Source organism: Phocoena sinus, chromosome 7, assembly GCF_008692025.1.
Source record: "Phocoena sinus isolate mPhoSin1 chromosome 7, mPhoSin1.pri, whole genome shotgun sequence".
NCBI lineage: Eukaryota > Metazoa > Chordata > Mammalia > Artiodactyla > Phocoenidae > Phocoena > Phocoena sinus.
In genome coordinates, this window is record NC_045769.1 from 96,325,793 (window position 1) to 96,341,330 (window position 15,538).

Below are 15,538 nucleotides of genomic sequence, written 5' to 3' on the forward strand. Positions count from 1 at the left end.
GGACCACTATGGACCTGCCGGCCAGCAAGCATCTCTGACCTGCTACTTCTGAACACACTTAGCAGGGATTAACTCCTGAGCTTCTGCCACGTGTTTCTGTTAAACCATATCCCAGCCACCCTCAAGACTCGTGACACCACTGTGCCGCGAGCAGCTCCAACACTACAACGTAATGAAGAACTTATCTTTCTATATCGTCTCCCTTAAAATGAAAATGGAATATAAGACTATCAAAACCTTAGACACTCTACCTGAGTTGGCATGGTTTCTCTCCCAATGTGGGGAAAAAAAAAAAAAGTTCATTTTCAACTCAAGCAGCTACTTGAGTCACAATTTCAAGGCAGTCCAACACAAGATAAAAGATACTGTGTCAATAAAACACACAAGGGCAAAGATGACCCCAAGCCCATCTTTGTATCCTTACCAACTGGCACAGTGCCTAACACAGTAATCAGTAAGTGTGTGTTACCTAAATGAATAACTGAGTGAATGAATGAACCAACAACTAAATGAACTACATTTAGTCTTCCCACAAAGAAGGCTAAATAAACTATACCTTTGTAAGTGATGAAATTGTTTCTCACCTTTGTATTTCACAGCTAAACCTGCAAAAATTGTTAAGAGCTTTACTGCAATTTTAAACTAATACCAGAGTATTTTTGTATATTTTCACCTTAATGTTAACCCATATATTTGATAAGACTGAACACCCAAGAATAATTTCTATACAGTTTAATAAAGAAATGAAGGTGAAAACATTCCTCCAAATTCTAGTATAATATTTTCATATTTATCATTGTGTTTTAAAGTTATTACAGCCATAAACTGTATCCTCTGCAGGATTACAATTCCCAATTACTAACGGGCTTTTAAAGTTTTGTTTGTGCTTCAAAGCCTCAGTAATAAAAATTTAATCCCAACATTACTACTGCAATTCTGCATTCCGCAAACTTACTGTCCGTGATAAAGATGAGATCAAAGTAGGTAAAAACATTTAAAATGTCCCTCTGGGGAAAGGAAGCTTTTCGTTTCTATCATGCCAGGAGTTCTCTGATAAAGGGTGAGATCAACAAAATCTCAGAACAGGTGCTCTGGCAGCTTCTGTAGATTTTCATTTCCTGAAAGCCATGACATTAAGGATAAGAGGGGCTGGAAGATGCTGCCGCATCCTTGAGCAGGACAGTCAAGGAGATATCACTGCCAGCTACACCTTCCCCCGTAGCTGGAGTCCAAGGAGATGAAATATCAGGAGAAAGGGGGGTCCTGCTGGTGGAAGAAGATCTGTCAGTTTATAAGTCTATCAGCGAAAACTGTGAGACTGGGTGGTAAACCCTGATTGCCCAGATCAGCAAGTCAACTGAGAAAGGTCAGTGCTTGAGGGCAGTGCCTCAAGGCTGGTCCCACCCCATTCCCCTGGGACACGCTTCCCAAAGCAGTGGTTCTCCAGCCTGCTGTCCATCAGGCTTGGCTGTGGAGTCAGAGGTACCAGGTCCCATCCTCAAGCTGCTCGGTCGGAACTTTCAGAACCTGCACGTCAAGGATTCTGGGCACACACAATCGAGAACTACATTGAAGATGCAGCCGCCACGATTCACTGGCACAGAAGCAGTAAGCAAGGACTTACAGCGGAACTGCCAGAGATCATTTACATCTGTGCTTGTTCCTAATGCAATTCCTTCTCTACCGTGGCCGTGTTTCCCCGCCCCCCAGTCCAGAGCAGAGCTGGAACAGCAGGACCACAGAGCAGATTCACTTGCTGCTCCAGAGAAGCCAGCAAAAGACAGGGCGCTAATGAGAAAGGAAGGTGCTAATGAGAAAGGAAGGTGCTAATGAAAAAAGAATTAACCCCAACCTCTCATTCCCACCGACTGCCAGGAATGTCAAGTTTCATCAGTTACATGTTTGAAAATTAATTTTAAAGTGACCTTTCCACAGAAAGATAATACGGTTAGAGTAATGACCAAAATACAGTCCATTCATTATGTACAAGGACATTCGAGACAGTGTTAGTTATAAAAGAGAACAGTGCTGTTTATTATAGATAAGCAGTGGACACTACCCAAATACCCAACAAAAAGGTTACATCGTATGGTGTCCATCTATTCCTAAAAGGGAATAAATCGCTAGACTGGAGGCCAGAGAGCAGGTCTGTTCTGTCATCTCTGTTTACTGCCACAAGCTATTGACCTCAGGAGCTCAATAAATGTTTATTGAATGGTTGGATGAAAAAGGAAAAGTGTATGGCCATTAAAAAAATATAATGGACGGGGAAATAAAATAAAGATGAGTTCAAAAAGCTCTATGTAAAATATTCCAGTTTTTTAAAATGAGCATACACACACATATATATCTGCATTTAAATAAAGGATGGAGAAAAATCAAATTTACCTGGTTTGGGGGTAAAGAGTGTTTTATCTCTTTATTTGTAAGAATGCAAAGCTGGGCTTGGGATCATCTCTGCCCTTGCGCGTTTTACGGACAATATCTTTTATCGTGTGTTGAACAGCTTTGAAACAGTGACTCAAACAGCTGCTGGAATTGAAAATGATTTTTTTTTCCCTTTCACATGGGGAGAAAAAAGAAGTCAGCCCAGGAAAGGTGCCTGGAGGGTCCCAGGTTTCGACAGCCTCATATTCCAAAAGCTCTGAATTTTCTATAAACTTTCACATCATTCTGACAATCACAAAGGCACGAAATGCTACCTGAAAATGCAATCAGTACTGTGTATTCTACCCTCGGAACTCAAGGATACTGGCCACAGGTACCCTGATGTCCCCTCCCCTCTCCCAAGAAGCATCTCAGTCACTGACCCTCACTGTCTCATCTCAGCTGGGTTCTTCAAGCCCCCCCAGTGGACAACTCACCAGCCCCTAAACTCACAAATATGCCCTTCCCCCTGCAGCTGTCACAGGCCGTCCAGGTCACAAAGGGAACAATCATCACCCAGTGAAAGAGCAGCTCAGAGGCACTGACTGCCGTGCTCTTCTGGGTTAGCTGTACGGAATTAAGCTTTGACTTGAATTTGCACCTGCAAGTAAATGCTATTCCTGTGCTGGGGGAAGGCTCGCTAGTATTTCAAGGAACTTCTAGGCAGCAGAATCTGAGAAAGAATCCTATCTAGGCCTGTGCAGGATAGTGAACTGCTTTACGGAATCTGTAAACATCCAGACAGAGTTCTTGGGCTGCTCTCTCCATCTTCCTAACACTTCGCCAGCTGCATGGAACAGGACTCAAGCCGACTTAGCCCTCTGTGTAGAAAAGGACTCAGGCTCTGAACGGTCAAGTCCACTGACACCGGTAGTCCCCACTGACTCCAGGGCATCTTCCCTGTCGGGAAAGGGCAGCCATAGCACAGCCCTCCCTGCTCACTACCCACACCAGAAACTGTGCCCCAATGGTGCCCACTTCAGAGACGAAGTGAGCTCGGCCACGCCCCACTTATCCCACACCACAAAGGACAAGCTTTATCTTTTGAACGGGAGGAGAATGACAATCACATGTCCCGTTTCTATGATGCCAAGGTCACTCTGGAGCTAACACACCTTCGGAAAGGGATCCAGGGAAGAGCCGAACAGCACCTCCCTGGAGTTCTGAGCAGCAGGTCTCAAGCCTGGCTGGGGTGGAGCCCAGCATCGGTGCTGTCACAGCAGCCCAGGGGATTCTGGTGCACAAGCCTTGGGCATCTTGTTTCATTAGCAGTGGGTGGCGAGCCTGCCCTCCTCCAGTCCACAGCTTATTTCTTCTCCTGTCTGGTCGGGCCCCGTCCCCTGTAAACCCTAAAAGCAGCTATATAAACAGGTTCCTGAAGCCCTGTGTTCAAATGAATAAACAATGTCAGCTCTACATGGACAATTCTGGTTGGGTAGTAACTACTGCGGGTCCGTGTAGACCAGGGTTAGCGATAACTCATAATAACGAACGCATGTTACTAAGCTAAGTGCTTTGATAAGCTCGGTCACGTGCAATCCTATGAGGTCAACAAGCCTATGAGGTCAGTGATATTATAGCCTCTATTGGACAAAAGAGGAGGCAGTCTTTTAAAACATCAGTGACTTGCCCAAGGTCACACATCTAGTAAGGAGACCTTCCACAAGCCACAACTAAACACGCTCCAGCTGCTTTCCAGAAGAAACAACGGTTCCCACGTCAGGATCGTGCATAATAGCTACTTCGAGCCACCTGGACACCAAGTCCATGGGGAATCTCTTCTTGTTTCCTGTCTCACTAAAAACATTACTGTGTTACTGTGATTTTCTTTTTGTTTTTTTTAGCCACACCCCTCGGCTTGCAGGATCTTAGTTCCCCGACCAGGGAATCGAACCTGAGCCCCTTGCAGTGGAAGTGCAGAGCCCTAACCACTGGACCGCCAGGGAGTTTCCACTGTGATTTTCAAACTAACCTCAGCTATAACTGTAGTAGACAGAGTCAGGGTGGAGGGAACACTGCTGCTATTCACTCATGGTTCCTACTATGTGCCAGGTACGTGCTAAGGCCCTGGGGCACAGCAGGGAACAGGAGAGACAGGACTCCCTGCTCTCTGGAAGCTTCCATTCTAATGGGGGAGAGAGATGATAAAGACAGCGACATGATAGGTAGTTTAAGTGTCATGAAGAATGAGACTGAATTAGGGGTGCGGCCCTACTTCTGATAGGGACCCGAAGGAGGGGAGGGAGAGATCTCTCTGGAGGAAGGGCATGCAGGTGGAGGGAACAGCAAATGCAGAGCTCAGAGGCAGGAAGATGCCCAGCCATTGTCCAAAAGCTGGTGGCAGAAAACAGCTGCACTGCCAGGCAGGATGAGAAGGGTGGACAGCTCTTCAGGGTGGCCGTGAGCTCTGCCCAAGCAGTTCTGGCAGAAAGAGCACCAGGACACCGCTGGGAAGGGGAGGCGCTGCAGGGAAGATGAGGGACCTACTTCAGGGCAAGACTCTGAGGCAAACCCCTTTACACCTGTATCCCCTCCTCCCACCAGGACCGGAAGCAGTGGTGTGGTGTGCAAGGAAAGGGCTTGAGAACACAGAGAGTACAAGCAAGAGCCTCCAGTTCCTCCCGGAGACCCAGATTCCGACTGCACTCCTGTCTCAAACACACCCGAGGTCCTCCTCAGACATCCAAACTGGGCTGAGTGTGCCCGTGAACTTGGCCTGGCTCTGACAGGGATGCTGGGTGGGGGTCTTCTACCACAGGATCACTGGAAAAGCCCCAAGCCCCAAAGAGGCCCATTTGTAGGTCCAAGCTTTTGAAAGCAGAGAGCCCTTTCCAGAATCACACCAGTCACGTCACTGTAGGGTAACCAAGTAACCTCCTGAGACACACCAAAGAAAGGGGCCAGCTCTTTTTTCCCCCCGTTTCGCTCCAAGAACAGTGTTTTTCCCTCAAGGGTTCTGCTTAGGTGATGGTGGTTTTCCACATCACGCAGCCCTCCAAAAAACAGTCCCTTGATCAGATTTGGAGGAACAGAGGCAAAAAGAAAAAATTTAAACAATAAACCTTCACAGGCTTATCCAGTGTAAGTGTTTTCTTCTTTTTCATAGGAGAGGTGGAACGAAACACACAGACAAGCTCTTGTCCGACTCTCAGATCGTTACCTAGGTCTGCAACGCAGGATGGGGGCTACATTTTTGGAGCAGCCTCAGGCAGCCACACCAGCATCACAGTGAGGGCCCCCCACTGACTTTTGAACCAACCCTAAGCGGTATTTATGTCTTGGCAATGGACATCGCCAGGCCGACAAGGGCCACAGAAGCCCAAAGCTGCTACCCCCTCGCCAGCAACTAAAAACTCTCCTCTGGTTCTCCACCCCTATGTCCTTAAGGAAACAGAAAGAACTTCCTTCCTCTTGAGCTCCCTGTGGAGGTGACAGTGGACAACAGGTCAGGGTCACGGCCGGCGCCAGGTAGGGGCAAGCCAGGTCAGGCTCCCTTGCAAGAGTATCTGTCTTCCTCATCTCCTCTGCTGCTTCCATCACACTGAGACCACAGCCTTCAGGGCCTCGGTACCCATGCCTTCTTCCTGATTCTCCCACATCAGCACCGGCCACACTGCCCTGTGCTCACCTTGTTCTAGCCGCAGCAGCCTCTGCTCTGCTCTTGGAGTGTGCGTGAGGCCTTAGGACCTGGCACACACCCTGCTTCACCTCAACCTCCCGCCTCCCACCCCACCCGCCAGCTCCTGAGCATCATTTGGGCTAAAACACACCTCCTGGGCTTCCCTGATGGCGCAGTGGTGAAGAATCCACCTGCCGATGCAGGGGACACGGGTTCGAGCCCCGGTCCGGGAAGATCTCACGTGCCGCGGAGCGGCTAAACCCGTGCGCCACACGCCTAGAGCCCATGCTCCGCAACAAGAGAAGCCACCGCAATGAGAAGCCCGCGCACCGCAACGAAGAGTAGACCCCGCTCGCCACAACTAGAGAAAAGCCCGTGCGCAGCAATGAAGACCCGACGCAGCCAAAAACAAATAAAATAAAATAAATAAAAAATAAAAGACACCTCCTGGGAGAGGCCTTCTTTGACCTTCTCCTCCAAAGTAGCACCTCAAGTACTTTTTTAAAAATCCCATCTCCCTGTGTCGTTTTTCTTCCTGGAATTTACTGCTATCTGTCATTCTCTTGTTTATTATTTCTCCCCCCAAATGAGTGCAGCCTCTGTGAGAGCAGGGACCCTGTCAGTCTTTTCCCAGCTGTACACACAAAGCATCGACTGCACTGACAGACACGAGCCCACGGCGCAGACATTGCCCAAAGTGCCAGGCTGGAAGGATAAGAGCCAATCCCGGGGACAGTCTAGGCCCAAGGAGTTCAGGGAACCAGGAGACAGGAGGTAAGGCAGAGCAGGTGTACAGACCTGGAGGACAAGGGGGAACCAGGCAGCAGGGAAACAGAATATTGGTGGGGGGCTGGCAGAGAAGCTGAGGGCTCATAGCTGCTTCAGCCTGAGCTGGTGACCAGCCCAGGGCAGAGCGTCCCAGCGCCCAGAGAATCAAGTAGGTGAGAAAAGTCAAGGTTAATAAGGTGCGGATGTACCCCTGGGGGGGGGAGGGGTGTCTCTCATCACCCTAGATTTCTATTCCTGCTACTTTGAGAACACAAGTGGACCAGGCCTGGCCTGTTAGATAAGAGGTGATCACTGGGCATCAGAATTTGGGTCAGGCCATTGGAGACAGAGACCAATTCACCTCAGAAACAAGCACAGCATTGACTGGGCAAGTGACACCATTCGGGACGCAACTCCCGAGAAATCACAGACAGGCATGGCCCTGCCACGCGGGCCTGGGAGATGCAGCGGAGGCTGAGCTACAGACGGCTCTGGCCCCACATGCTCCTCCCCGCAGTGATAGAGAAGCACCCAGAAACGCTCTCCACACCCCAGGAATGAATGCTGCGACTGTTTCACACAGGCTGCCCCGGATATCTTCCAGGCACTACTTCTGAAGACCATATCCCAAAAGAAAGTCAGAAGTCTCTCTTCAAATCACCAGAACGAGGATGGAGGAGCGGGGGGGACACCATTTGAAAGTTCTTCTGCTGTTGTTTAAGAACCAGTCAAACGAACAACCAACTGCATGTCAGAGACTGACAAACATTTTTGGCAAAGGAGCAGACAGTAAACATCTTAGGCTTTGCCCTCTCTGCAGCAACTACTCAGCTCTGGGATTGCAGCACAAAGGCAGCCACAGGCAACACATAAACCACGGGGTGCTGGGTTCCAAACCCATATGAAAACAGGAGGATCCGGCCCAAGGCCATGGGAGTCCTGGGAAATTGTTGAGTCAAGGAGGGACACGATCGCACGAGTGTTTTAGAATGAACTATGGGGACTACTGAAAGATGGAGTCATCACACCTTAGATGTTATGTGAAATAAATACTGGTACTGCCACGTTGCTCTGTTATTACAGTTGTTATAAACAAATGGCAGTGTTTGTGTTTTAATGAAACTCTATTTACACAGACAGGCAGAGCTCCAAATATGACCCACAGGTCATGGTTTGCTGAACACTTCTGCCCTAGCATCTCAAGTCAGGAATTTTAATCTAAAATCAGCTACTACGATTCTTCAAACACCTGCCACAGCTACTTAAGACAAATTTGTAGCACATTAAGAGCCTCTGATTATACCAGTATGGGTTGGGAGAAGGAAGAGGTTTTTTTTTTTTTTTTGGGTCTATTAACTGGATTCATTCAAACCAGACACAGGTCCCAGCCACAGAGGGTTAGCTGTTCACTGGTCCAGAGCAGACATCCAGGCAGTGCTCTGTACATGGACTGCATCTATGGCAGAAAAAGAGACTGCAAACCAATGGCTCATGCATCCTCATCCCCACTCCACCAGCCCAGCTAAACCACTGTACATCTGGCAGTCTCCATACTTCCATCTGACACGTAACATCACCCACCAGGGCTGCCTGGCAATTGACATGCCCACAACTGCTAGTGATGGATTCCAGGGGAAGCACACATCATCAGAATGGCTCTCCAGCTTTCCAGGACTGGCTCTGGACTATACCATCTGCCTCAATCCCAGTTGCTGATACCAAGAGCTGAGAACCAGGGAGAACTAGCCTGGCAAATTTTAAACGATAAAATCCAGTTATCTGCTAAAGGACTTCCATAAGAAGATGCTGTTAGATGGGGTCTGCTGTTTCCAGTCCTCGTGCAAATAGTTCTCCAAGGTGCGGAGGAGGGAAATTTTGCCCCCCAAGCCCGGAGACATTTTTGATGCTACTGGCATATAGTGGGTAGAGGCACCAGAGATGCTGCTAAACATCCTTCAAGGTACAAACAGTCCCCCACTCAGAACTATCTGGCTCCAAACATCAATAGTGCTGAGATGAAAACCTATGTCTGGGTAAGATTTCATCACATGACGATCCCCAAACCTCAAGCACTAATGCACAGTCCAATTAAATTCCCGAAACTCAGCTCCAAAGACCACTTTCATTGGCATGTCGAGTTGATGAGATGAAAGAGAAAAATACGTTAGAGATGCCGATGGGGCCGTTTGGTTGTTTCTTTGTTGTTTTTGAGGAGAATTATTATTTTGCTAAGGTTCGTCTGTAAACGGAGGAAGTTGAAATAAATTTCTGTAGTTTCTTTGAGCTCCAAAGTCCTTTGATTACAAGCATATACAGTGGTTCATATTCTAACAGACTACTCTGGGGTTTTTGATATCTTTCTAAAAAACATACTGTCTCGGTCAGGCTGAAAAGCTAACACCAGATCATTGCTCTTTAAGAGTGTGGAAGAAACCTACCCTATGAGATGCTTAGCAGTACACAAGAAATAAAACTGGTCGAAACAACTAGAAAAAATAAAGTCTATAAATTTACCATTCATGTGGCTTCTTACTTCCCACGTTAAAGGTTTGAGAGAGACTGAGATAAACAGAAGGAGGAAGTTACTACAGGACTAGACCTCTTTCCCTCCAAATGTTAACGTGGAATGCACTGAACCAGAAACTGAAACACAGCATCAGTTTCACTTGTGACATTTACTTGTAACCCACTGGTAACACCAACAATGATAGTTTGCTTTGTCTTTTTCTGACGGTTTACCTATAACATTTGGGAATTATTACAGAAGATCGAAGTCAATGAGTAATTTAAAACGCACCCTCTGAAAAACTACCTAGCTGTTTTTCAAGGTCAGCTCTCAAAGAAGGCTCATTTTTTGATCCATTAGATTGAAAAAGGTGACATTTTATTTAGACGTATTAAAAACCAGTGCCTACAAATCTTGAAGGAATAGATTAAAAGCAGACTGTGTGATCATTCAAATAGTAGGCACTGAAAAAGAATGTCCACATTGTATGTTAAAAGTAACCATTTTCTCCTTACCAGAAAAAAAATATATATGTATATAATTTTTATATCTATATATTTATAAAATTAAATTAATTATATACATATATATAATTTAAAAATAACCGAGTTTCCTGGATCCTTCAGAAAAGAAAACATGTATATGTAACATTGAGCATGATTTCCTATGTTTAAACTCAAGCTTCAACCTGTGGCTACACATTTTCAGGAATCATCATTTGACCTCTACATACTTCAAAGACCTTGAATGGGTCACAAAGTAGAACATCGAACTTTCCCACCCTGCCCAACCCCACTCTTCTATCTGATTTATAGTATACCTCAGATCTCAAACCGTGAGGCCACTGAAGTCTCCCTGCAATGACCAGAACTGTCACTGCACAGTAACCAAGGTCATCTTCTGTGGATTAAGTCCACTCCAATACTCGGTGACCACAGGAGGGCTGGGACTTGGATTCTCCAAAATACAGTCTGATCTAAATTTCATTTGCAACTTTCGTTTTGTATTTGTGTGTGTATGTTTTTGTAAATATTTTATTTACACAAACATATATATACATATGTTTATGTGTATATATATATATAGTGTGTATACACATATTTCAGAAAGATATACACTGAAATGTTAATTGTGATTACTTTCTACAGTAGATTTATATGTGATTTTCCTTTTTCTTCTTGATTTTTTTTTTGCTTGTCTACAGCTTCCAACTTTTCTATATTAAGCCTAACTTTTGCTGAAAGCAAAATAAGTAATACTCCGTATGTGTATTTTTTTTCACTCAACCTCATTTCAAAACGGATTTCAAGCACCTGACAAAAAAAGCAACGAGTACAGAAAGATTTCTTTCAAAGCGAGGGCAACCAGAGACCAGAGCAAGACACAACAGCGGTAAACTCTAAGGAAGCCAAAGGTTAAAACTATCAGTCAGCACGTAAGCCCTGATGTCCCTGCATACTGGCCAGAGGGAGGCACACGTTCGGCTCTGAGTTTCTTGGCGTCCGTAGGACATTCTTCCCCACCCTCCTTACCTCACGCCCACCAGTCCTAATTAAGGTTTGTTTAGGGAACGATAATGAGAAGATTTTTCTACATTCCCTGATCATCCCCCCAGATGAGATCATGCAGTCCAGCAATGTGTCCAGGGACGAGGAGGCAGCTGCAAATACAACCGACAGAGCACCAACTAGTAAGCCCCACTGCTCCTGGCGCTAAGTGTCAGCGTGCACAAGAGGTCAGAATCTCCCAAAGGGCGTAGCTTTAACTTTCTAAAAGTGTCCCTCTGTGGGCAGTTTATCGCCATGAAGGTAGCGGCGAGGGATATACTCAATCCATGACCAAGTCTGAGAGCCTCTGGGTCCCTTGGAGGCAAAGCCACACTCGACGGAGGAGCCCCGGCAGTGTGGTGCTTACCGTAAGCTGTCATGACCCCCGCGTAGGGCCCATCCACCACATTTCTGTTTTCTTCTGCCAGCGCCTTGATGTACCTCTTGCTGAGGTCCAGGATCTGTTCCCGAAGCATGGAGCTGCTCTCGGGCTGAGTTCTCTGCTGGATGGTAAAATGCAAGAGCATCATACCCCAAATAAAGCCAAAAGTCACGAGGAAAAAGCCCAGCTTCTGAGAGGACAGCTTCCACGGAGTAAAGAGAGCCATTGCTCTCTGGCAACTTCACCTGCCCTGGGCTCTTACAGTGTGGAAAGGAGACACAAGTTCATGGTGTAGGCTGGGCTTGTGGGTTTCTCCGTCTCACTCGGGCTCCTGCGTCAGCCGATTTCCTTTCCTCGTTTCCATCCTGCTGTGAAGAAGGGGGAAAGTTAGCAAAACACGGTGAAATAAACCAGACCCTTGTTTTCACCCAAATAGCTCTAAAATGTGAACTTCCTTTTTTCTTAATCTGCCAGTTCCCTATCCTATGTTATGATTCGAGATCTGTAAATGGAGAGGGGAAATCTGGCTGGGTGATGAAAAGCTGTACAAATACGGAGGAGGGAAATGTGTGTCTGCACGTGTTCACAGGTGTAGCAGGGCTGTTCCAGTCTGGACCAAGTTCAAAACAGGAAGCTTGTTCTGCAAGGTGGAGGAGATGGAAGGATATTTCACTGAATGTCAGCAAAAACCCAAGTGGAGGGTGGAGTCTCATCACCACCCAGCACTTCTGTGCCTCTGAAACTTGAACTTACAAAGTCATCATTATGTGCTCTAGCAAGGAAAAGAGCCCGCAGCTGGAGAGGTGAGCCAGAAAGTGGACGCCCCTGGCGGGTAATCAGACAAGGAAAGGGGAGACAGCCCCCCGTATTACTTAAGCACGGGCAGCTTTCAGTAGCAGTGTCCACAGCTGAGCTGAATGCCTCGGGGCCACCAGGTGGCCTCGCCCTAGGCACCAGCACAGAGAGGTTGTGCCAGGGGTACCCAGCCGTCTTTCCATGCTAGCTACCACGAGTGAAAGCTGCACCACACTCCTCACTTGCTCACTTGAGCACAGGAAATGCGGGGCACACGATGGCCTGCTTTTTTGTGGTTCTCGTTTTCACTCACACCGTGGGACAAAATGCGAGGTTAAAAGCCATCGTTTCAATACGAATGCAGCCGGATCCTACCTGGTACCAGCACAGGCTGGACAACAAATGGCACCGTTTTTTAAGCAAAGGCTGAGCATGACCTCCTACGAGGGACTAACCCAGGATGTGTTCAGAGCGCGCCTATGTTTCAGATCAAAGGATTCTTCTTCCTAAGCAGCCTAAGAAGAAATGACAACGGGATCCTGGGACAATTAGCTTTCAGCAGCTGCGATGCAGCGGATCTGTCTTGGTCTTCCTCTCTCACTCTTTTCCTCGCCTATCAACAGAGTCATCAGTACCTGGTAGTACCTCTACTGATAGTAAATGATAAATAAATTCTAGTTATGTCCCAGGCACTGTGATAGATGCTGTTTGTGCCTTAGTTCATTGAATTCTTGAAAGAGTCCTATACGGTAAGAACTATTAAAGTTATCATGTCTGTTTTATAGATGAAAGAACAGGGACACAGGGAGATTAACTTGGCAAAGGTCATCCAGCTATGTGGCAGAGGAGGGATAATCTAGGGATAAGCCAGCCCAGGAGTCAGTAAACCACACCCTGCCTTCCAAGGCCATCCTTCCTCCCCAGTTTCTTTATGACCAAGAATGGTCTGTACATGCTTAAAGGGCTATGAAAAGCAACAAAGACTATGTGACTGAAATGTTATGTAGCTCAAAAGCCTAGAACATTCACTCTTGGCCCTTAACAGAAAAAGTTTACCAACTGCTGAATTCTAGGCCAGTGGTTCTCAAAGTGTGGTCCCTAACTCAGCAACAGCAGGAACATCAGTGAGAGATGCCAATCCTCAGGCCCCACCGCAGACCAACTGAATCAGCAACGCTGTCAGGGAGGGGTGTCCAGCATCCTGTGTTTCAGTCAGCCATCCAGGCGATTTTTTGTTGTTGTTTTTTTGGCTGCGTTGGGTCTTCGTTGCTGCGCGCGGGCTTTCTCTAGTTGCGGCGAGTGGGGGCTGCTCTTCGTTGTGGTGCGTGGGCTTCTCATTGCGGCGGTGGCTTCTCTTGTTGCGGAGCACGGGCTCTAGGTGCAACGGGCTTCAGTAGTTGGGGCTCTCGGGCTCAGTAGTTGGGGCTCGCGGGCTCTAGGGCACAGGCTCAGTAGTTGTGGCTCACGGGCTTAGTTGCTCCACAGCATGTGGGATCTTCCCGAACCGGGGCTCGAACCCATGTTCCCTGCACTGGCAGGCGGATTCTTAACCACTGCACCACCAGGGAAGCCCGTCCAGGTGATTTTGATGACCACTCCAGTTTGAGAGGCCTGCATGCAGGCAGACGGATGCTGTCACGAGGCCACACCACCGCACTGGCAATCAATGCGGCGGGAGCTCCCTCTGGGCCCCCCTTTATCACATAAGTTCCTCTGGTCCACCGCTCTCCACTGTGATGCTCCTCCCCAGTCTGAAGTTGTAAAACACTTGTCTACCTTGCTTTTTTTTTTTTTACCAGTTTCTGTGTAGGATCCATGACATCCTTTAAGAGACTCCCCCGCTTATGTTCTCAGAGACAGAGAGTGACCCAAGGGGCACAAATAAAATACCTGTTGACTGAATGAGCTTGTCACCCAGGCACTGTGGCACTTCATTCAGCCCCTCTAACGTGGGCCAGATGAAAGGCACCTGCCATCCACTCCTTCTACAAGGATACACTGAGCAAGGACCCACTTGTTGTCATCAGGCCCCGGGGACTGAACTGGGAACGAGACAGGGCTCCCAACCTCAAGGGGCTGACGCTTTAGAAGCCACCCTTCTAACCGGTGCTGCCCTTAGTTCCCCAGGAAATGTCTGCACTTCCTTTTCGATAACCCACGCCAGTTACCCGATGTTACCCCAGGGCTGAAGGGATTTTCCCAGAGCAAGTAAACGAGGTGCTGTACCAAGAAAGACAGTCTTTGGTAATTTTCTTTTGCTATTTTAGGAGACAGCCGCACGTGCAGACAGGAATTACCTGTCAGCTTTCAGATAGGAAGCCCTGCTCCGCTTCCTCGATGAACGCCCCCTGAAGAAGCTGCTCAAGGCTGCAAAGTTTAATCAAAGGAAAGACCAGGCTCAAGAACTGAGCAAGGGGCTTCCCTGGTGGCGCAGTGGTTGGGAGTCCGCCTGCCGATGCAGGGGACACGGGTTCGTGCCCTGGTCCGGGAGGATCCCACATGCCGCGGAGCGGCTGGGCCCGTGAGCCATGGCCGCTGAGGCTGCGCGTCCGGAGCCTGTGCTCTGCAACGGGAGAGGCCACAACAGTGAGAGGCCCACGTACCAAAAAAAAAAAAAAAAAAAAAAGAACTAAGCAAGGACCCAGTACAAGGTGGCGTGCTTCTCTGCCTTGACCTTGGGGACAGTCAGGACCACCCAGGTGATGCATTTGAGGGGCAAAAGGATGGTCAAGAAACCCAGTCGTGGTTAAATTTTTCCAGCTCAGAGACATAAAAATTTGGAGTGAAAATCTCTAAGTTCAGAGCACAGTTCTGACTATTGAGGGCCCAGATTTTAAGTGACTACAGAACTGCCAGAAATATTCCTTTCTCCGATGAAATCCAGAGTTTGAAATAACAGCATCTATATCAGCACACACACACACAGAATTAAATTGGAATCCATCTCTACAATTCCTACCAGAAAGAAAGAATTTAAAAAGACTCTTCAAAATCATCATTAGGGAGACATCCCTAACTGCAACAGTAACAGGACAATAATAGGACAGCAATCCATACCAGAGGGCGTTGGTGCCATGAAAGGACTTCATGATAATTATCAGTCATGGCTATGATATTAATCAAGAGGCCACAGAACAACAGCCATCAAAATGTTGTCAGTCGGGCTAAAAATCTACCTGCCTCCTGATCTCCTAACGAACAGCTGGATCCTCTCCCAAACTGGATTCAGTAAGGCACAAAAAGGGCTACACAGTATATCTCAAAAGGTCTTGTTGCCAACCAGAGTAGTGACAGCCCAGGGCCATGGCTTCATCTATCCTCCTCCAGAAAGAAGTTTGTACCAAGTCTGTTCCTAATATGTTACACTTCTAGATTCATCACGGACACTAATCACCCTAATGTGCATCTCCTCTAGTACTTGTGAGCAGCGTGCACTTCCTCCCTTCCCATTCACTCCTCAATGAAATGTGTGATCAAAGATCTGTGGCAAGGAC

The 15,538-nt window shown here is 47.5% G+C and overlaps 1 protein-coding gene across 6 annotated transcripts in view; it reads right to left on the bottom strand.

The window, feature by feature from the left end:
* The window catches only part of MGAT5 (alpha-1,6-mannosylglycoprotein 6-beta-N-acetylglucosaminyltransferase), a 370,484-nt gene that overhangs the window by 217,932 nt on the left and 137,014 nt on the right, over window positions 1-15,538 (bottom strand). For 4 of the 6 annotated variants that reach the window (XR_004350852.1, XM_032638674.1, XM_032638673.1 and 1 more), the window contains one exon: window positions 11,235-11,617. Coding sequence is in view for 5 of the 6 variants with exons in the window: in XM_032638674.1 (XP_032494565.1) it covers window positions 11,235-11,475 (241 nt within the window). In the remaining variant the exon portion in view is untranslated. Of the gene's footprint in view, window positions 1-11,234; window positions 11,618-14,341; window positions 14,364-15,538 lie in introns of those variants that run through there. The other 2 variants (XM_032638677.1, XM_032638675.1) reach the window with 2 other exon arrangements.